This window comes from Balaenoptera physalus (genome assembly GCF_965194825.1).
Source record: "Balaenoptera physalus genome assembly, chromosome: 16".
Lineage (NCBI taxonomy): Eukaryota > Metazoa > Chordata > Mammalia > Artiodactyla > Balaenopteridae > Balaenoptera > Balaenoptera physalus.
In genome coordinates, this window is record NC_138898.1 from 41,715,006 (window position 1) to 41,736,736 (window position 21,731).

At 42.4% G+C, this 21,731-nt stretch overlaps 1 protein-coding gene across 6 annotated transcripts in view; it reads left to right on the plus strand.

Moving 5' to 3' along the window:
* Positions 1-21,731, plus strand: part of SPTLC3 (serine palmitoyltransferase long chain base subunit 3) — a 132,927-nt gene that overhangs the window by 67,957 nt on the left and 43,239 nt on the right. For all 6 annotated transcript variants that reach the window (XM_082428606.1, XM_082428603.1, XM_082428604.1 and 3 more), the window contains exon 8: positions 16,050-16,155. In XM_082428606.1, coding sequence (XP_082284732.1) covers positions 16,050-16,155 — 106 coding nt within the window. The remainder of the gene's footprint in view (positions 1-16,049; positions 16,156-21,731) is intronic.

Here is a 21,731-nt window from a genome sequence, read left to right on the forward strand (position 1 = left end):
CTGCCTCAGTTATTCTGCTATTGATTCCTTCTAGAGAATTTTTAATTTCATTTATTGTGTTTTTTATGATTGTTTGTTTGCTCTTTAGTTCTTCTAGGTCCTTGTTAAATGTTTCTTGTATTCTCTCCATTCTATTTCCAAGATTTTGGATCATCTTTACTATCATTATTCTTTTTCAGGTAGACTGCCTATTTCCTCTTCATTTGTTTGGTCTGGTGGGTTTTTACCTTGCTCCTTCATCTGCTGTGTGTTCCTTTGTCTTTTCATTTTGCTTAACTTATGGTATTTGGGGTCTCCTTTTCACAGGCTGCAGATTCGTAGTTCCCGTTGTTTTTGGTGTCTGCCCCCAGTGGCTGAGGTTGGTGTGTTGTGTAGGCTTCCTGGTTGAGGGGACTAGTGCCTGTGTTCTGGTGGATGAGGCTGGATCTTGTCTTTCTGGTAGGCAGGTCCATGTCTGGTGGTGTGTTTTGGTGTGTCTGTGACCTTATTATGATTTTAGGCAGCCTCTCTGCTAATGGGTGGGGTTGTGTTCCTGTCTTGCTTGTTGTTTGGCATAGGGTGTCCAGCACTGTAGCTTGCTGGTCGTTGAGTGGAGCTAGGTCTTGGCATTGAGATGGAGATCTCTGGGTGATTTTCACCGTTTGATATTACATGGCGCTGGGAGGTCTCTGGTGGACCAATGCCCTGTACTTGGCTCTCCCACCTCAGAGACACAGCCCTGAAGCCTGGCTGGAGCACCAAGAGCCTGTCATCCACATGGCTGCTGGTGTTGGAGAGTCCCCCGAAGAGGTGGAGCTCCCTGGGGACAGGCACCAGCAGCAGCCATGTTTGGGAACTCTTTCTACGCAGAAGCTGCTGGTAGCCACACCATATCTTCTTTATCCATTCATCTGTCAATGGACATTTAGGTTGTTTCCATGTGAAGACTTAAGTTTTATGTTATAGTCAGGTAAAAAGTAATCTTGTTCCTTAGCCTAAATGCCTCCTTTCACTATCCCACCCCACCCACCCCCCCCCACACACACAAACCATTTAGTCAGTGTCACTGCAGTGCCCTTTCAGGCCCCTGGGTGTGAGGTTTTGTGATGAGGTCAAGGCAGCATGGGAAGTATTAGGAAATACTTAGAAGGAGGTGGTGGTGGACACCTGAGTTCTCTCGTCCAGCTCTGCCCCTGATTTTTTGCATCACCTTGTGTAGATCCTTTCCTCTTTCTTGTACTCAGTTTTCCAACTGCAAAATGAAGGTGTTCAACTATATGATGTGTAAGGATCCTCCTAGTTCAAAGTTCCTGATCCTAATTCTTCATTACTCTCATCAGAACTCTCCTTTCTTTCTGTGTGCATGCATGTGTCCACACACACACACACACACACACTTGTTTTCTCTCTCTTCTTTCTCACTGCTATTCTCTCCTGCTTTCCCTCCCCCTCCACTTTTCCCTGTTCCTCTTCCTTGGCACTCTCCTTTCGTTCTCCAAGGAAGTAACAAAGATTGAAGTGAGAAGAAGAAAACAAAGAAGTGAGGAAGACTTGTTCCAGTTCTGTTGTGCCCACCTCACAGAAACCTCAAACCATAAAACAATTATCCCCCAGGAGAGGAAAGCCAATGCATGGGAGCATTCCAAAGTGACCCCCCTTTTCCAACTTGTAGAGTTATTCTGATGAAATATATCCTCTCACTGAGTGGGGTGAGTTCTGGCTATGCCTTTACTGAACCCCTTCAGCGGCTGTGTGAGAAGAACACTAGAGTGAAGTTCAGGGCCAGGAACTCTGCAAGAACCAGACTTGAGGCCCCTCAGACCTACAGCTCAACTCTGACCATTAGCTCAATTCTAATTCAAAATATGTTGACTCCATTTCTTAATGTTACATCAACCACTCAGTCTTTGCTTTCATCTCTGATAAGCCAAGTTTAGTTCCTCCAGTTCTGTTCCTTTTTCTTCATTTATCATCAATTGTTACATCCAGATTCAAATTATCTTCACAGTGTTGGGAATTCATATTTGGAGTAGACATCTTTCAGGGGTTCAAAAAATGAATTTATTAGGAGATGAAGGAAAATGCTTTTGACATTAGAACAATGTGCTATGCCTTTTTGATTCTTTGGCAAGGCAGGTAATTGGTGATCAAAAATTCTGTCTTCTTGAGGAAGGATAAAGGAAATAGTGGATAATTATTCAACTGTAGTTGCATCCATGGATATGATTAAACATGATGATCTCACTCTTGGAGAGAAACATCTATAAATGGCAGCCTCTCATTTCTTCACTCAGTTCTACTGAGGGCAAAGGAATGTCACGGTCCTAGTTGCACAATAGAAACATCTAGGAATATCTGTGAAAGGTCAATGACTCAGTCCACCTACAGAACAAGTGAATCAAAATATTCAGGTTGGGACCAAGGCAGTTGCATTTCTTCAGAGCTCCCCACATGATTCTGATGCATAGTGAGGGATATAAGCCCTAATATAAGGTTATTTTCTAAACTCATTTAGTCTAAGCTGACCCTGGATCTTGCCAGTATGCCCGGAGATACATCACCAGACACACCTTGTCACATTAATTATCCTCAGGCTTCCTGTCACCATGATGAGCACTCTTTTACACTACTGGTCTAAAGTTGGTAAAGGGAGTCACAAAATGCAGAAAAAGTGTTCTAAGCCAAAACTCACTAAACATTTATCAAACAACTTTTCTGATTCAGGTGCTATGTTAGGGCTTTGGAGAACTATAAAAATGATAAGGTAATATCTTAGCTAACTGAGAGCTTACAATCTAGCAGGAGGAGCAGATATATACAAAAGTAATTATCATGGGTTGAAGTGAAAAAGGGCCACAGTGGTATTGGGCAGTGGTTAAGAGTAAAGGCTTTGACAAATGTATCTTTTCACACCCACTGGAATAGTTAAAATCCAAAAGATGACATCAAATGTTGTCAGAGGTGTGGAGCAACTAGAACACTCACCCATCCCACAACTGTAGTGTAAGTGGCACAACTCATTTAGAAAACCCTTTGGCAAATCTTGTAAAGCTAAACACATCCCTATGCTATGACCCAGAAATCCCACGGCTCAGAATTCCCAGGAAAATGAAAGCATATGTCCACTAAAAGGTTTGTACAAGATTGTTCATAGGAGCTTTATTCATAATACTCAAAACTGGAAACAACCCAAATATCTATCAATAGGAGAATAGGAAAAAAAAATGTCTTATTCATATAATAGAAGACAATTCTACAATAAAAAAGGAATAAACTACTGATACAAAGTGGATGACTCTCAAGAAACATCATTTTTAATTAAATAAACCATATACAAAAGAGTACATACAGTATGAATTTGTTTACAGAAAACTCAAAAACAGATAAAACAATTCTGTGGTGATATAAATCACAACAATATTCGCCTCTCCTTGCAGGGGAGGAAAATTAGTAAGAAGAGGCATGAAAAACTTTCTGGGGTTATAGAAATGTTGTTATTTTGAGTGGGGTGATGCTCACGTTCTTATTAAAATTCATTGCATTGTGCACTTAAGATCTATACATTTCCTTATAAATAAATTTTCCTAAAATGTTAATTATCATACAGCATATATAAATTTAAAACCATCAATTTGGTATTTTTTCTAACAAGTATAGGCCTTGACCTAAACATTAGTGTCCTTGTTCTATAGCCTATTATCATGTGGTCCTAGGAAAATTACTTAACCTTCATAGATCTCTATTTACTAATTCCAAAAATAATCTCTATTATGATGCCTGATTCATGATATGCTGGAGAAGGAATATGAAGTGCTTAGCACAATACCTGGTAATAGAAACTACTGAATTGTTTGTACCTGCTGTGTTATTATGATTATTATTATCCTCGTCATTGTCATCACCAGCGCCACTAAGGGATAGTAGAGAACATTATGGTGACCCAGAAGAATGCAGAGGTCATCTCATTAAGGGGACTGCATGAAATGCATAGCATTTGCCATAGACTTTGAAGGATTAAGAGAATTCTAATCAGGGGTGAGGGAAAGGAAGTTTCAAACAGAAGACTAATCTGCAGTGTGCAAAGACAGCAAGACCCCCAAGTGCGTCCTGAGTGTGGGGCTGAACTACTGGAGAAGAGCCTTAAAATTAAGGCCTTGGCCAGTTAATGTAGAGCCACAAAGACATGTATATAAGCCAAGATGTATGTACTTCAAGAAGCAAGGAAAAGTGCTTGTTCTGCTGTGTGCCATGCTGTCCCTTGGAGGGATTAGCTTTGCTCACAGCATTTAGTAGCCCTCCCAGGTGTCCAGGGGAGCTGAAAACAGAGATACAAGCAACTTTGAGTTAAAACTTTGAAGAGCATCAGGTGGAAAAGGTTTGTCTTTATGGATTGTAAAGATCAGCTCTCCTCAAAGCAGTTCTCTTGTCCCTTTAATGATTCAGGAACCAATTCCAATGTGTGTGGGGTTCTCTACACCAACAAGAAATTCTGCAACACCAGCTGGGCATCCAACAATTCAACTTATTTCTGACACTATCTACCTGGTGACGGCATCAGACTCCACAGGTCTGTCCACATTTCAGATGCCAATCTCACGTCCAGGTTGTCACCTGTTCTTCTGAGTGACCAGCTAAAAATCAGAAGTTCCCATCACCCTCTCCTTTAGGTTCAACTAATTTGCTAGAGCAGCTCACAAAACTCAGGAAACCAGTTTACTTACTAGATTATCAGCTAACTATAAAAGGTTATAACTCAGTAACAGCCAGATGGAAGAGATGCACAGGGCAAGGTGGGTGGGAAAGCATGCAGGAGCTTCCACAACCTCTCCCTGAATCTCCAGGTTTGTTTCATCAACTCAGAAGCTCTCTGAACCCCATCCTTCTGGGGGCTTAAGGAGGTCTCATTGGCACAGTTGATTAAATCATTGGCCATTGGCCATTGGTGATTGAACTCAATCTCCAGCCCCTAACCCTCTCCAGAGGTTGGGAGGAAAGACTGAAAATTCCAACCCTCTAATCACTGGTCAGTTCCCCTGGCAACCAGCCCCCATCCTTAGGTGCTTTCCAAAAGTCACATCATTAACATAACAAAAGACACCAATATAGCTTTCAGCACTCAGGAAATTCTAAGTGTTTTAGGAGCTATGTGCCAGGAACAGTGTAGTGAATGAAGACCAAATACATCATTTCTTATTACAAATCGCAATATCTCACCTTCTCTATCTGCATTTATTATTTGGAATTCAGCCCAAATTGTACCATTCACCAGTCTTCCCTTGGAAATTCTATAGAGATGATGATGATGATAGGTAGATGATAGATAGGTAGGTAGATGATAGATAGATAGATAGATAGATAGATAGATAGATAGATAGATAGATAATACATAGATGATAGAATGATAAAGTAAATGGGATTCAGTGTTAATAGATGAATCTGGGTAAAATGTACCTGGGTGTTCTTTGTAGTATTCTTATTCTTGCAAATATTTTTGTTAAGTTTGAAATTATTTTCAGACAAAATTGTAATTCCTTAATCCTTTGCCGAAATTATAATTCAAGGATTTCATTTTATCTTCCAATTTTACACAGCTTTTAAAACATTCAGTAACTTAACCCTCATGCTCTCTGTTTATACCCCCAGATAATAGATAACACTTCTTATCTATATCTTTATAATACATGTTCGCTGTGGTTATGTTATACCAGCAAATAGCACTTATTGAGAATTTACTCTGTGCCAGATGCTGAGCTAATAACCTTCTCTTATGTATTTATTTAACCCTGTGGACGGTCCTCATTTACAGGTGAGGAGATTCAGGCCTAAATAGGTTGTTGAATACCTGTCCAAGATCATAGAGCCCCTCAGTGGTGAAGCCTGGCACTGTCTGTACAAATCCTGCTTTGCCCAATTAAGGATCGCATGCGGTGAGGGTCAGAGTCCATCATTTAATCCATGACATTCTGTTATGTATGAACTGCTATGGCTCTTTAGTTCTCTGTGGGAGGTAGAATAATGGTCCCCCAACATGCCTGTGTCTTAATCCCCAGAGCCTGTGACCATATTATATTTTGTGATAAAGGGGAATGAAGGATCCAGATGGAATTCAGGTTGCTACTCAGATAATCTTAAAGTAAAGAGGTTGCACGGGGTCCAGGGTAATCACAGGGTCCTTAAATGTGGAAAAGGGAAACAGAGGAGTGAGTGTCAGAGTGATGCCATGTGAGAAAAACTTCAAGCCATTGCTGGCTTTGGAGATCAAAGAAACCACAGCCAATGAATGCCAGAAGCCTCTAGAAGCTGCAAAAAGCAAGGAAATGGGTCCCCCCCGACCCAGCTCCCAGAAAGGAAAGCACCTCGACTTGGTTTTAGCCCAGTAAGACCCATTTCAGAGTTTTGGCCTCCAGAACTGTAAGATAATTTGTGTTTCGTAAAGCCCTACGTTTGTGTTAATTTTTTCCAGCAGCTGTAAGAAACTAATACACTTTCATTCTCAGGTACACAGATCCCTTGTTCTCACTCACTAATGTGCTCAACAGGACTTTTACCCATGAACAACTCTCTCTGCTGTTGTATTTACACCACAGAAACAGCCACCTTTGAGAGCAAGGCTACCTCCAGGGTCCTTGAAACGACTTCTCACTTGAGAGGTCCTGGAGGTGAGATGGCATATAGAGGGGAAAATAATTAAGTGGAGTCCTAATAGGTAAGGCATCAGTTGCTGCTGGCGCTCTATCTTGTTTTACTATTCCCAGGATAATACTAAACAGCTCAGTAAACAATGATGCTTTAATCCTTAATACGTATCCATGCAGATTGAAATTATAACATGGAGATTTTTTGAAGGATCTGCAGAAGATGAAAGTTGCCTTCCTATGTGTGCAGGAGGCATGCAACCAGCCCAGATAGGAGCTAATAACTTATGAGATGGAGTTTAAGAATGGCCCCCTAAACTGGAATGTTCTTAAACATCAGGATTATGGGATTTCATACAACTACACTTGCTCTGCTTTCCTGGACTTTGCTCCACCTGTGTCCTCTGCTTATATCTTAAGGATACTCTCCTGACTTTGGGGGGAGAAGAGGTCCTATTTTTATGTAGATCAATACTAGAGGATACCCACTTGTTATTTAGAACCATAGTAAATAAATCAGAATTCTGGGCCCTTGAATTTTTGCATTCTGTATGCGAAAGATATACCTGAAGTGTAGTCAAACCATTGCAGACCATCATAATAAACTTTGAATCCTATGTGACCTGGATTGACCAATAACTTCAAGCTATTCATCATTTCTTTATTTCCCACAAAATCAGAATGAGGAACTGAACAAAATCAGAACACCCAAAAGCTATACTCTCTAAGGAAAAGTAGACAACTCAGAAGTGCAGTTTTAGCAGAATTTATCACCAGGGCTTATTTCTTCCTGGATTGCAAATGTTACAATTACAGTCAGCCCTCCATTTCTGCATGTTCCACACCCATCAGATTCAACCAACTACAGATGGAAAATATTTGGGAAAAAAATTCCAGAAAGTTACAAAAAGCATAACTTTATCGCATGCTGGCAACTATTTATACAGCATTTACATTGTATTAGGTATTATAAATAACCTAGAGATGATTTAAAGTATATGGGAGGATGTGCGTAGGTTATATGCAAACACTATGCCATTTTATATAAAGGACTTGAGCATTTGCAGATTCGTGTGTCCACAGGGGCTCCTGAAACCAATCCCCCGTGGATACCAAGGGACAACTGTACTGAGATCCTAACTCTCATTTATTCAGCATTCACTGCTGCCAAGCACTACATTAAGCCCTTTATATAATCAACCATTTAAATTTAACAAAAATCCAGATTCCTATTTCTCTTCATTATTCCCACTTATTAAGAGAAAGCAATGCTCAAAGTGATTGAATGACCTGCCCAAGGACACACGCATGACACGTGGTGGTAAGAGTCAAAATTCAAACCCAAGTCTGTTGCTCTTGTCTTGGTTCATTTCCCCTAGGAGCAGACCTGAGACATGGATGTGAAGGCAAGTCATTTATTTAGGAAGTGATCCCAGGATGAGTCAGAGAAGCAGGGGATGAAGACAGAGCAGGGGAGGTGGCCAATAAAGGGCGTGTTGTCAAGCATGTTAGCACAGTAAACACCTGGAGCTCAAGCCTACTAGGAAACTCTGGGTGCCAGTATAGACATGCCTCAGTGTTATCCCACCTGAGGGGTGGGAGCTGGGGTATTTATGCACCAGTTCCCACTTGTGGTTGGTTGAGGGCTGTCCTGACTCAGGCTGAGTATGCTCCCACAGCCAGAAAAATATGTTTTGGACAAAGAATAGCCTGTGTCTGCAATAAGGAGCTGGGCTGAGAGGATACAGGTACATGGACAGCTCTAGATGACACTCTTACCCACTCGCTAAGTCCAGCTACTGCCAGACCACATGTAGGATGCAGACAGCTGTGGGTTCTTGTGTGAAAATCAATCTAGTGTGATGCCTTATCCTGTTAGTAACATGAATCTTAACTCAGAAGCTGAAGTTTGGTCTCTGAATCCCTCTGGCTATGTGCTGAGAATATCTCCTTGCACTTTCTACTTTGGGCAGCTTCAGGGAAATAGCCAACCCTTAGTTTGCCTTTGTGACTCATTGGTACCACAAAACAGACTCTCCAGCCATTTTACAGCACAAGCCGAGGCATCAGCTCCAACGAGGGACCCACAGGCTTGGTCTCCTTCATGATTCTGGTGTATTGAGGAAATGGGTCCAAGCACCATGGGGTACCCGGAGGCCTTTGGTAAACATGTCCTCTGGGCTGAGTATATTAGCACCCAGAGAATTCCAGGACCTCAAACCCTGGGTGAATTTTAACTCTCTGGAAAGGTCAACCACTTCTTTCAGAGATTTGGGGAAATCAGAACTGAGTTATTTTTTTTCCTGTATCTGCTCACTTTACTGGTAAATGCATACGATGTAGATTCTAGAACAATGTTTCCCAGTCTTTAAGGTGCAAGGAGTCACCATGGGGGTTCTTGTTGAAATGCAGACTTGGATTCGGTACTTCTGGGCGGGGGCCTGAGCACCTGCATGTCTGACAAACTCCCAGGCGACACTGATGCTGCTGGTGCAGGACTGTACTTGGAGCAGCAAGGCTGTAGGTAATCTCTGTACTCAAGTGAGTCACAAAGGGCTTCTTGAGCTGGTCTTGAAGAGGAGAAGCAGTCTTTTCAGCTAGGAGAGTTGCCATGAGGTCAGAGGAATGAGCAGGCCAAGAATTTGAAGTGGTTTAGGGAAAAAAAAAGTGGAGAGGAAGAACCAGGATTCTATCTAGAGGCATTTAAAGGCCGAGAGGAAGAAGAACAAAGGATGCAGTGTTTGTGGGAAAACTCTGAGCCCTACCTTTTCTGCGGAGTGAGGGCTCATGAGTGTCATTTGAGTGGAAGGTCAAACCTATAAACATCACTTAGATTACTTTACAAGCCACGACCTTTTCAATCTCAAGACTCCTGAACTAGGTTGTTTAACAAATAGAGCAATTGCCCCTATATCTTTTAACAGTAAGAGTATTCAACCCTTGCTGTAATGAAACTTTCACATGCACTCACTCCTTTTAGCCCCAACTTCACAACAAGTCACCTACCGATTATCCCCTTTTTACAGATGAAGAAAGAGGCACAAAGTGGTGAGGTGACTTGTTTAGAGACAGCTGGAAAGAGGCAGAGCTGGGATTTAAATTGAGGAGGTCTGACTTCAGAGTTCGCATTTCTAAACACAATGAACTTTGACCTCCTTTCCATTCCCTGCCTCCCCCAGATGGTAGAGTGATGTATGAAATACTCCATAGCCTCCATCTCCCATGCAACTGTCCCGGGTCAGGGCAGTTGGGTTAGGCGGACACAGCCAGCATTCACTGGGCTCCCTTGACTGCACTCTGACCTGAGACGCAGGATCCAGGTGCTGACCCCTGGGCTCCCACAGTGCTCCCTGAATCAAGGCTCACCTTCCTGCACTGACCCCACTCCCCAGGGATCCTATTCAGCATTCTGTCTAGTCCCACAGACCCTTCTCTAAGGATCAGAGCCCTCCATGCTTCATCAGGCCCAGAGCCTGAGTGCATGGGACACTCTGTCCCCATGCATTAGGCTCTACCCATTCTTCACCTCATGTGCCCAAGGCCAGAAGTTTCTGGGATGACCCTCTCCCCTGGGTAAGTAGGCCCTGCCCCTAGCACCTACCTCACCCTCTGCCCAGCCCAGCTCCTCTGCTCCCAGCTGCCTTTTGTCTACTTCCAGGAAGCTCACCTTGCTTCTTTGACCTACAAAAGACCATGTGACACCTGCAAACATATTTGCAGACCCATTCAGAAGACCTGAACCAAAGTATGTATCCAAACTGCCTTGCAAAACTGAAGGCACCCATTTTTCTTTTTTTTTTTAACTTTTTTTAATATTTATTTATTTATTTGGTTGTGCCGGGTCTTAGTTGCAGCAGGCGGGTTCCTTAGTTGTGGCATGCATGTGGGATCTAGTTCCCTGAGCAGGGATCGAACTTATGGCCCCTGCATTGGGAGTGCGGAGTCTTATCCACTGTGCCACCAGGGAAGTCCCGCACCCATTTTTCAATGCATCAGAAATGCCCTCATTGATCTCATGGAGGAGACTCTATAAATGTCACTTTGAGAGAAATATTTGCTTTGCTGGCCAGAACTGGACATTATGATTATGTTTTCCCCCAAAGGTTACACAAGGGGGCAGTTCCCCCCAAACCATCTTAAAAATAAGAATAGTTTATCATCATTCACAGTTGTTTAAGTACCTACTGCTTAATAGTTCACATTTGGGCTCAATATTGAAGGATAAAACTGATTATCCCTGAAGGAACACGAGGAACAGGGAAAAGATGGGGGGAGGCAAGGAATTAGAGTAACAAGTAGTATTTCTTCATCATCCAACCATCTTTTCACTTAAGAAATAGCTGTTGAGTGTCTATCCTGTGTAGGCATGAAAAGATTTTGGCAAGAAGCCCACGGAGCAGGGAACAAGAGGACATATCTAAATGCAGGTGGAGGCAGGTTTCCTGGAGCTTTGAGTGATGAGGGTGAACCAGCAAGCACTCTGGGCAGCACAAGGAAAGTGGAGGCTGCCCTTCAGCCCCGACCACGGGCCCTAGATGGAGAGCAGGGCAGGGCACGGAGGGGTGGCCAAGTTCTCATGTCTCAACAAAAGCTCAGTTGCACAAGAGATGAGGAAAGAGGCAGCCGAGGCAGGAGAAAGAGTGTTTTTGCTGTACAGGAAAGTAAGAAAGAAGCCAGAGACCTAGTTCTTATCTTTAGGAAGACACTTTTTGAACTACACCAACCTCCCTTCTGAGAAGGTTATGGCTTCTTTGTTGACTTGGGCTCTCTTCTCATAGGACTGTATGTGTAGCTTCTGCAGATCCCGGAGGCTTGCTGATATTATGAGGGTTTTGAATTTAAGGACAGGTGCAGGAACAGGCTCGCAGAGCATCATTGTCACCTAAGCCTGATTGGAGTTTTGGGCACATAGCTGGGCTCTCCCTGGGATTTAGTAATTCCCTAACCCATGACAAACCAGGGCTGCTTTGCACCAGAACGTGGACCCCAGGCCACGTCTCATCACCCACCATGCCGACTCCCTCCTCTCAGTCCGTCGCAAACCAAAGGACCCCGCCTTGATGAGCCAGACTTGGTGGTGAATAATGTCTAAGGCGTTGCTGGTACTCAAATTTGTGTTGATTACAAGTCCACAGTGTGTCATTATAACTTTGTAACATGATGGTACAGTAGCACTGTGTGGGTGCACCTTGATGGCATCAACTGTATTCTTTTAATTTCTGTAACTCAGGATTTTCTCTATACTCTGACAAGAAGCTGGTTTGTTTGGGCTTAGGGTCTTTTGTTTTTTGTTTTTTTGTTGTTTGTTTGTTTGGTTTTTTTTTTGGTTGTTATTGGTTTTACAAACCTTCTGGCATTAGTTTGTTTATCTGAAAAAAAAACCCAAAACCTAATCGTTCAGAGGTGTCATGAGGATTAACGTAATGTGGGTATAAGTGCTTTAATAAGCATCATTATTTGAAAATCTCTTGCAGATGTTAGCATGTGATTTGCTGAAACAGTAGAACCTCATAAGGCCTGCAAGAACATAAACCACAATCCCCTGAATCCTATGGGTCTGTGACCCACACACTGTAGAATTATAGAGCAAGGACCTAAAAATCAAAAACTACCAGATGTTAACATGGGTCCAGAATCCCACAGTGAGTGAAGTCATACCTTTCTCTGTCTAGCTTCTGTGATTCTAAGAGGTTAGTGAGTTTGTCCCCCAAGGTGGAACAATGGCTGATTGATCTTCCCTTTGCTCAAGGATCCCAGTGTGTGGACACGGAGGGTTTTCTGAAGTTCCGCTAAAAGCTTCTCCTCATCGAACTCTCCATTCATGACAAACACTATGAGTTCCTGCCATTTGCAAAATGCAAAAAACATATCAAGGTCTTTTGTAGCCTTGTTTTCTGTCCTGCCCGATACTAAAAGAATGGAGAGAAATTTCTCGTCTTTAGTGGGGTTCATTTAAACTCCCAAACTCAGGCTCTAACATGTATGTGACCCTCTTGATTGCATAAACAGTACAATAATCTCTGCGTGTATAGATTTTCGAAAATCTTAGAATATTCACTTTTAAGTGACTGCTAATTTAGTTCACTTCGGTTTGCTTTTGAGTTTATTTTTGTGTATGGTGTTAGGGAGTGTTCTAATTTCATTCTTTTACATGTAGCTGTCCAGTTTTCCCAGCACCACTTATTGAAGAGACTGTCTTTTCTCCATTGTATATCCTTGCCTCCTTTGTCATAGATTAGTTGACCATAGGTACGTGGGTTTATCTCTGGGCTTCCTGTTCCATTGATCTATATTTCTGTTTTTGTGCCAGTACCATATTGTCTTGATAACTGTAGCTTTGTAATATAGTCTGAAGTCAGGGAGGCTGATTCCTCCAGCTCCGTTTTTTTCCCTCAAGATTGCTTTGGCTATTCGAGGTCTTTCGTGTCTCCATACAAATTTTAAGATGTTTTGTTCTAGTTCTGTAAAAAATGCCATTGGTAATTTGATAGGGATTGCATTGAATCTGTAGATTGCTTTGGGTAGTATAGTCATTTTCACACTATTGATTCTTCCAATCCAAGAACATGGTATATCTCTCCATCTGTTGTGTCATCTTTGATTTCTTTCATCAGTGTCTTATAGTTTTCTGAATACAGATCTTTTGTCTCCTTAGGTAGGTTTATTCCTAGGTATTTTATTCTTTTTGTTGCAATGGTAAATGGGAGTGTTTCCTTAATTTCTCTTTCAGATTTTTCATCATTAGTGTATAGGAATGCAAGAGATTTCTGTACATTAATTTTGTATCCTGCAACTTTACCACATTCATTGCTTAGCTCTGGTAGTTTTCTGGTGACATCTTTAGGTTTCTCTATGTATAGTATCATGTCATCTACAAACAGTGACAGTTTTACTTCTTCTTTTCCAATTTGTATTCCTTTTATTTCTTTTTCTTCTCTGATTGTCGTGGCTAGGACTTCCAAAACTATGTTGAATAATAGTGGTGAGTGTGGACATCCTTGTCTTGTTCCTGATCTTAGAGGAAATGCTTTCAGTTTTTCACCATTGAGAACGATGTTGGCTGCTGTGGCTTTGTCGTGTGTGGCCTTTGTTATGTGGAGGTCGGCTCCCTCTGTGCCCACTCTCTGGAGCCTGGGTTTGCTTTTATTACTATGGCACAGGAGTCACACTCACCATGTGTCATTTCTGTATAAAAACTTGTAAATTCCAAGTCCCAGAAGGAAAAACTCTGTAAGCAGGTATACTTATATTCATCAGCTCTTTATTCCCTTCAGAGACCAACAGGCCTGCGGTAGATTATAGAAAAGGGAGTTGCTTCCCCCAATCACATGGGTTACTTCAACATTTTAGGAACCCAGCCGAAAGCAAAATGTCTAAAGATGAACGTTTGTTATCCCTGAAATTCTCAAAATAAGAAGGCTGCTTTGTTTCCTTGGCTGCCATCTAGTGGTCAGTGATGTAGTGACACTAAAACAACACTACATCTTATGTGAAGACTCAGAAGATATATCTGCCTGTCTTTAACCTAGAGGGATGGGATAGGGAGTGTGGGAGGAAGACGCAAGAGGGAGGAGATATGGGGATATATGTATACCTATAGCTGATTCACTTTGTTATACAGCAGAAACTAACACACCTTTGTAAAGCAATTATACTCCAATAAAGATGTTTAAAAAAAAAAAAGCTAAAAACGCAGTTAATTAAAGAAATATTACTGCAGGCATGAGGCAATTATCCTTTCTCATAATTCCTATTTAGATCCCAAAGTGTCATTCCCTTTCTTGTTTCCTGGTCTACAATCTTTTCCATGAAAAGACAAGTGATTCAACTATCACATATCGCTTTAGCTCCAGCACTGTGCATGAGGACTAGGGCTAAAAGGATGAATAAGATAAGGTCCCTGCCTTCCCTGGAGGAGAGACATGAACTCAAATAATGAGCAGTGTGATGAGTGCTTAAATCCAGAATAGATACGTCATCAAAGACACAAAGAAGAAAGAAAATCTGTCCTATTGGCCAAAAGAGTTTGAGTGGAGGCTTGCGTGGTGGGTGGAGGTTCTCCAGACAGACAAGAGCGGGGAAGCATATAAGAGAGATGGGAGGCTGTGTGCTGAGGAACATTGAGAAACCATATGAGGAAGACAGCCAGGGACTAGATCAGGAATGGCCTTTGGAGATTGCATTCTTTAGCTAGTCCCGTAACAAACAACCTCGAAACCTTAGTAGCATCCAACAAATATCACTTATTTCTTACACATGACTGCAAGTGGGCTGGGCTAACTGTGCCCTACTTGTCTCTCAGCCTCTCCTGGGACCCTCCCAGGTCCTGTGGACTAGCCTGGTAGTGTTCTTTTCATGTTACTGGCAGAAGCACAAGAGGAAAAGCAGAAACGTGTAAGGTCCCTTAAGGCGGAGGCGCGGAACTAACCTGCTCTCTCTTCCCTGGATTCTATTAGCCAAAGCATGTCACTTGGCTGAACCCAAGCCAGAGGCAGGGAAACATCTTCCATTCCTTTAGTGGGAGGGCTCTGAGGTCACATGTCAAAGGACTCCAATTGGGAGAGTGTAGGAATTGGGGCCAATAATGCCATCTGCCACAAGTTCTATCTTGGAAATGCTGAGTTTGAGGTACCCGTGGTTTTGTCTAAAATTTGGAAAACAGTTATGTAGCTCAAAATATAGGTCTGGCTTTGAGTGATGGACCCAGGAGTGCCAAGACCCCAAACATGAACACTTGTGGACCCCATCCCACACGAACTGGTCCAGAATCTCTAGGAGTGAGACAGGGAATCTACATTTTTACTGGTTCCCCAAATGATGATTCACAGTCTCTGAAGTCTGAGACCCACTGGTGGATAAATGACAAAAAATGACACTGCCTTAAAGTTTTGAAAGAAACCAGGACTGCTTTGTACCAGAACATGGCCTCCACACCACATCCATTTGCCCACCTCCCAAAACTTAGGCAGTGAGACCCCTGCCAGCCCAAAATGCTGCTGTTCTGTGCAAACCCAGTTAAACTCTACCATGCTGGCGGCTAAACCATTGATTGGTGAGTGTTAGTTAATGATATCCCTCAGGGCTAATTTTCACCTGGCAACAAAGCTTAAGTTTAAGAAATGCATTTAATGTAAAGCTGCAATCTCTGCTAAGGCAGGTGAGGACAGCCTTTGAAGACCCTGTGAAACTATATGCCTCCACTAGGGGTTTATTCTGCTGGCTTTACAAATCTGCCTACTCAGCTTGTCAGAGTTAACTTTTACTAAAAACTAGATTTGTCTCTCCCCCAAGGTGTTCTCTGACTTTGACTTTGCTCTCTGAAAGTTCGGGTCCAAGTCTGAGCCTAAAATATCTGCTGCCTTCTCCAAAAAGAAAATGAAGGAGGAAAAGAAAAGCCCTCTCATGACTCAATTTTTTTGTGTGTATTATTTAAAGACATGCAAAGCCTAGAGAAGCTCCTGAGAGATGCTGTAATCTACGGTCAGCCTCGAACCCGCAGAGCTTGGAAAAAGATTCTCATCCTAGTGGAGGGCATCTACAGGTATGTAAATAACCAGAGACCTATTCACACACTGAGGCCCACAGCAAGCTGACAGATGGGGCAAGGCTGACCTCTCCTAGTTAAATGGAAAAATGAGTTAGATATAGGTGTTATGAAGGAACCTGAGTCAGAGCTATCATTGTGAACCATCAGGTCTTGGGTCACCTGTCTTTTCAATGACCATACATATGGCTGAGCACCTTGGAGGCTGGCATACTTAAGAAGGTGTCTTCAGAAACGTCCTGACAGAGCATTGCTAACTTGTATTGATTCCACTACCTTTGGCTGCCCCACAGTTTCAAAGGCTTTTAGGGGATAGGTTATTCAACCTCAGAACACTCTTTGCCTTTATGACAAAGGCAGGAAAGTAGATACTGCTGATGGGCACCCAGCTGCCCCAACTCAATAGTGCACCCAAACTCCAGGCTTGCTGAACTTGGCCAATTGTTGGCATCAGACTACAAAAAAGCCTGCACATTTTCTTCAAGGTAAGACTAACCTGGAGTACAATTCTTGATGCAGAGCTGGGAAGAGGGGGAGATGGTCTTAGCATCTGAAGGCATGCTCAGTCTTCCCACAGCTTTTAGGCTGAGCAGACAAAACATCCACTAAGCCAGTCAGAGCTGCACTTTTATATTGCTGGTTGTGATTGAATTTGCTTCATTCTATGTCTGAATTGATGATCATTACTAGGGTAGAAACTGCTCCCAAGTTTGTCTTCTGTTGGATGCCCTAGTCCATGAGTCAAGGAAACATTACTTCAGAGTTACTCACTCCTAAATCAATTCTCAATCTTCATGTTAGAAGAAGCAAGGGCAATGTTTCCTCTGGATTAATTATGGGAAAGTGAACAAGATTAAAAGGAAGGGAATGAGGGCTTAACTTCCCAACAAGGGGAAGTGTGGCTGCAAAGGAGACTCGAGATCAGGAGCAGCCTTTTTTTCCGAAGCTAATGGAATCCATCCCTGGGGGCACCACACACGCACATTTGGCAATGTTCAGTTGTCACAACTGCAGTAAAGTCCTGCTGGCATCCGGTGGGCAGAGGCCAGATATGCTGCTAAGCCTCCTACAACGCACAGGATAGTCCCCTACAGCGGAGAATTATCCGGCTCAGATTGTCAACAGTGCCGAGTTTGGGAAACCCTGCTGTAGAATAATGTAACCCCTCACTGGCCCTGAACTTGCTACTTTTAGGAAATAATCTCATCTTGACTCTGGGCTGTCATAGCCTCAAGCACGGGTCTTTCTCCCTGTGTGATTTGTGCCAGATGCCAGCCTGGGAGGGGAGGCCTTTATCTAAACACCTGTCAATCAAGCCTGGAATGGTGGGAGCACGGATCAGCGGAGGGAGAGCAGACGGGCATCTCCTTTAACCAGAGTAAACAGAGCCCAACTGCAAATAAACAGAACTCGGCTTCACTAAAGGGAAGTTGGGTTCTAAGTACTTTGATCATGGCTGGAATTAAGTGGACCACCAGCGTTTCACTGTCAAATATTCCCATCAGTTACACAAAGAAACCCCTCTGCTAATGGCTACGTTGGGCCTGGGTCCTACCATGATATCAGGAGGATAGGGGAGCCAGGTGTGGACTTCGGCTCCAAAACAGGGTGGCAACAAACCACAGCTTAGGATTCACTAGCAATGGTGACTGCCCAGTGGCCTACTGCTGTGAAACGAGCCACCTCAAAGCACAGTGGCTTACACAGCAATGAGTTATTATTTCCCACGCTACTGTGGGTTGTCTGGACCAACTGGGCAGCTCTGCTCCACGTGACATGCGTTGGGGTCATTCATGCGGCTGCTTTCAATGGGGTGTTTGGCTGGGGCTGGAACATCCAAAATGACCTCACTCACACATGTGGGCTCTTGGTACTGGCTGTTGACTGAGGTACCTTATTCTCTCCTCTTCTCTTGGGTGCTTTCTCTATACGTAGGCTTTTCTCGTTCAGCAGTCTAGCTAGAGCTTCCTTACAACAGGGTGGCTGGCTTCCAAGAGAATGAAAGCAGAAGTTGCCAGCCTTTTAAGGGCTGGGCCCAGAACTGGTACAACATCACCATATTCTATTGGTCAAAGCATGACACGAGTCTAGCCCAGATTCAAGGGGAGGAGAAACAGACCCCACATTTTGATGGGAGGATTGACTTGTGTATACAGGGAGGGGAAGACTTACAGGCAACCATCTTTGGAGGCAATCTACCACAGCAGCTCCATCGACCCGACATGTATACAGGGAGAAGTCTCCACTGTCCATGGACTTGCCTTCTCAGAGATGTTCCTTTGTTCTCACCTGCACAGGAATCTTGTCTTTAAATGAGACTGTGACCTAAAGGCACTCATTCATAGATAGGAAACAGGACCCGTCTTAAACAGACCTCAGTACCCCCTGGGACCTCAGTTTCCTCATCTGTAAAATAAGACTAGCCTAGAGTAGAGTTCTGGAACATATGGATGTTCTCATTTGCTGCTCTCACCAGAAAATGAAATTATTTCCCACAAGATTTTCCAAAGGGTCAGGGTTACAAATGTGAAACCAGTAGTTGACAAATGTACTTTTACTTTCCAGAGATGTATTATGTATGTATACCTTGTTAGAATCCACACAAAACCTCCTTAGAGTTTCACTCCCAGATCTTTCTTATCTCTGGCTGTGGTTTGCCCCCATGGGCAAAGTCTCCCTACCACATATAGCTCACATAAATCAATTTCTTCAAAACTCCAAAAAAGAGCAGTCAGCCAAATCAGACAGTTTCAGGTAGGTATCAAGGTAGAAAAGGCTAGATACCAAATCCAAGAAGTCGGTAAACTCCACAAAAGCAGTTATGATAATAATAATAATAGTAACAATAATAATATCATCCATAGATCATGTATGTATTAATATTTATATATAGACTATAGGGGAGTCAGGATTTGGAGGGAGGCCTGGGACATGGGTGTAGATCCTGTGTTGCTGCCTATAACTATGTGCCCTTCATAGGGTTCTTTTGTAAGAATTAAATGAGATCACATAAGCTAGTGCTTGGAGAATCCCAGCGCATAGTAAACCCACAACCAAGGGTAGCTGTCTTCATCATCAAATTTATTTTCAGTTGAGGAAGTTACAACTCAGAAAACAATAAGCTATCTGCATGGCGAAGCTGTTTGACTCCTGAAGGATGGGTGTCAGAGGACAGGGTTCACATTTATCATGTGTTATTGCTAAACATTTCACATGTGCTATCTTGAGTAAGCGCCTCCAGTACTCCTAAGTTTATTGTGAGGATGAAGACACTCAGGTTCCAAGACCTAGATAACTTGCCCCAGGGCAGATAGCTGAGATAAATCAGAGCTGGGATTCAAACCAGGTGGCCCTGCTGGGACAGAGACCCAATGTAAACAGAAGAATCAGCCCATGTGTCCACATCCAATGAAATAAATGTGGAAAATGCAAGGTCATCCATTTGATTTTCACCATCAACCTGTCTAGGGCTCGGTTTCCTCATCTATAAAATCGGGAGATTGAAACTTGAAGTGCAGAGTTCCATGATTCCATGATTTGGGGTTTAGAAGTACAATAGTATTATTTTAGTGTTCGCCCCTGCATTTTCTTTTAAGTTTTGCTTTAAAGTCACAGTCTTCTAGTTTTGTGTCTCTGAGAAGCCTAGTGGTTGATTCATGGTGGTCGAAAAATCTCAAAATTATTCAAAAATACACTAGAGATGGGGAGAGAGGTCCCAAATAACTGGGGATATAAACTAGCATAGCTGGAGCCCAAACTTTCAAAATAAAATTAATCAAGAAATACTATCCAACCTTTTCCAAAAATACACATATAAACAAATGTTGAAATCTCAGAATGCCATTTTCTCTAAGAATGTAAGCCATTCTCCTGCTCAAAATAATGTAAGTTTAAGGACTGAGATCTTCAGTGGTAAACTCTCACCTATATCTCTGTGGTTTAAACAAAGAAAAAGAAAACAGTAGTTACTTTATTTTTAATTAAGCTTAGTTCCTTTTTTCCCCTTTCTTTCCACCTTCCTTTCTCCCCTTGGATTGTACTCAGGGCCCACCAAGGAGATTTTTCCACCATGTAAGTTGGCAAACCAGTGGTTTAAATCCCAATCCTGTCAGTGGGTAATACGGTTTATAGGTGGAGGGGAAGGTGGTGAGAGGGAGATTTCAAAAAGGAGTCTTGTCACTTAGCTAATACATTATGTAATAGAAAAGATATAAAGAAATTATTCACTGGCTTGCTGGTTTAAGAATCATTCAAGTCCCTGCACAGAACTTCAAATTAACTGGTGGAATTATCTTTACCTACAGTTGTATTTTAGTTGTTTTTTTTTCTATTCAAGTCAAAAGAAAACACAACCTTCCACTCAGGAAGAAAGAATAAAACACTGTTCTTGGGTTTGTTTGGTTTTTTTTTTTTAAATCGTTTCTGGCACAGTGTTCTTTGACAGCAATTTGCAGCAATAACATAGATAGCCTTTTCATGTAAACACCAAACTCAATATCCCACTACAGGGAAAGGTTCAATTCAAATTTGGTCACATTGAGAGAATGAAAACTTAGTGTGGGTAAATATAGCTCTTTATAAAAACTGAATTCCCTCTAGGACTCATGTGTGCCCTACATTAACTCCTGAAATCAGCAGTATTGTGGAGTCATTAATCTTCGAGGAAGAAATATAAACCAGGTGAGCAGGCCCCTAACATCAGCTAGATCGGCCCAAGCAAAGATGGCTAATTAGCTGCCCGGAGTGTCTGCAAACTGTTCAACATTAACTCCGGTTCCTGCCAAACTCAGTTCCAGAACAAAGAATGGCTATTTGTGACATGTCAGGTTTTTAGCATGTTTGTGTTACCAATTTAGAACATTTTAAAAGATGAGAGGGTTCTAGAATTTTGAGGGCATACAGCCATTTATTATGTATGACACCCATATGCTTTCTTCCTGGAAAATTCAACACAGAGCATTGTCAAGGGCTCCCAATTTCTCAAATTAGGCCTCGTTGCTACCATTTCCTCCTGAGCTCCACCTGAGAACAAGAACAACCCAATGGGTGCTCGTGATACGTCAGACACTTTACAAGTATTATTTCTAGTCATTCTTATAAAGGCCTTATGAGCAGTGTGCCATCATCATGCTTATTTTACATCCGAGGAAACTGAGGCAGAGAACAGCAAGTAAGTTGCCCAAGTCCTCAGTTAGTAAGTGGTGTGGCTACCATCTCAGCTTAGGCAGTCAGCTGGCTGGACCTCCTCCCCTTCAATGGAAACAACTTTAACAAGCAATTACTCTAAGAAAATACTGGAACTAACTCGCAAACTTCTATAAGAGAAGATGACTCTATTTGGTCTTCATGTCATTAAAATCCGAAAACAGCCTTTCAGAATGACCTTGTAAAAAGCACAAATGTAATAAGCAGGACTTCATTAAAATTAAGAACTTTTGCTCTCCAAGACAATGCCAAGAGCATTAGAAAGACACGCCACAGACTGGGAGAAAATATTTGCAAAAGATACGTTTGATAAAGCATCATTATCTAAAAGATGCAAAAATCTCTTAGAACTCAACAATAAGAAAACA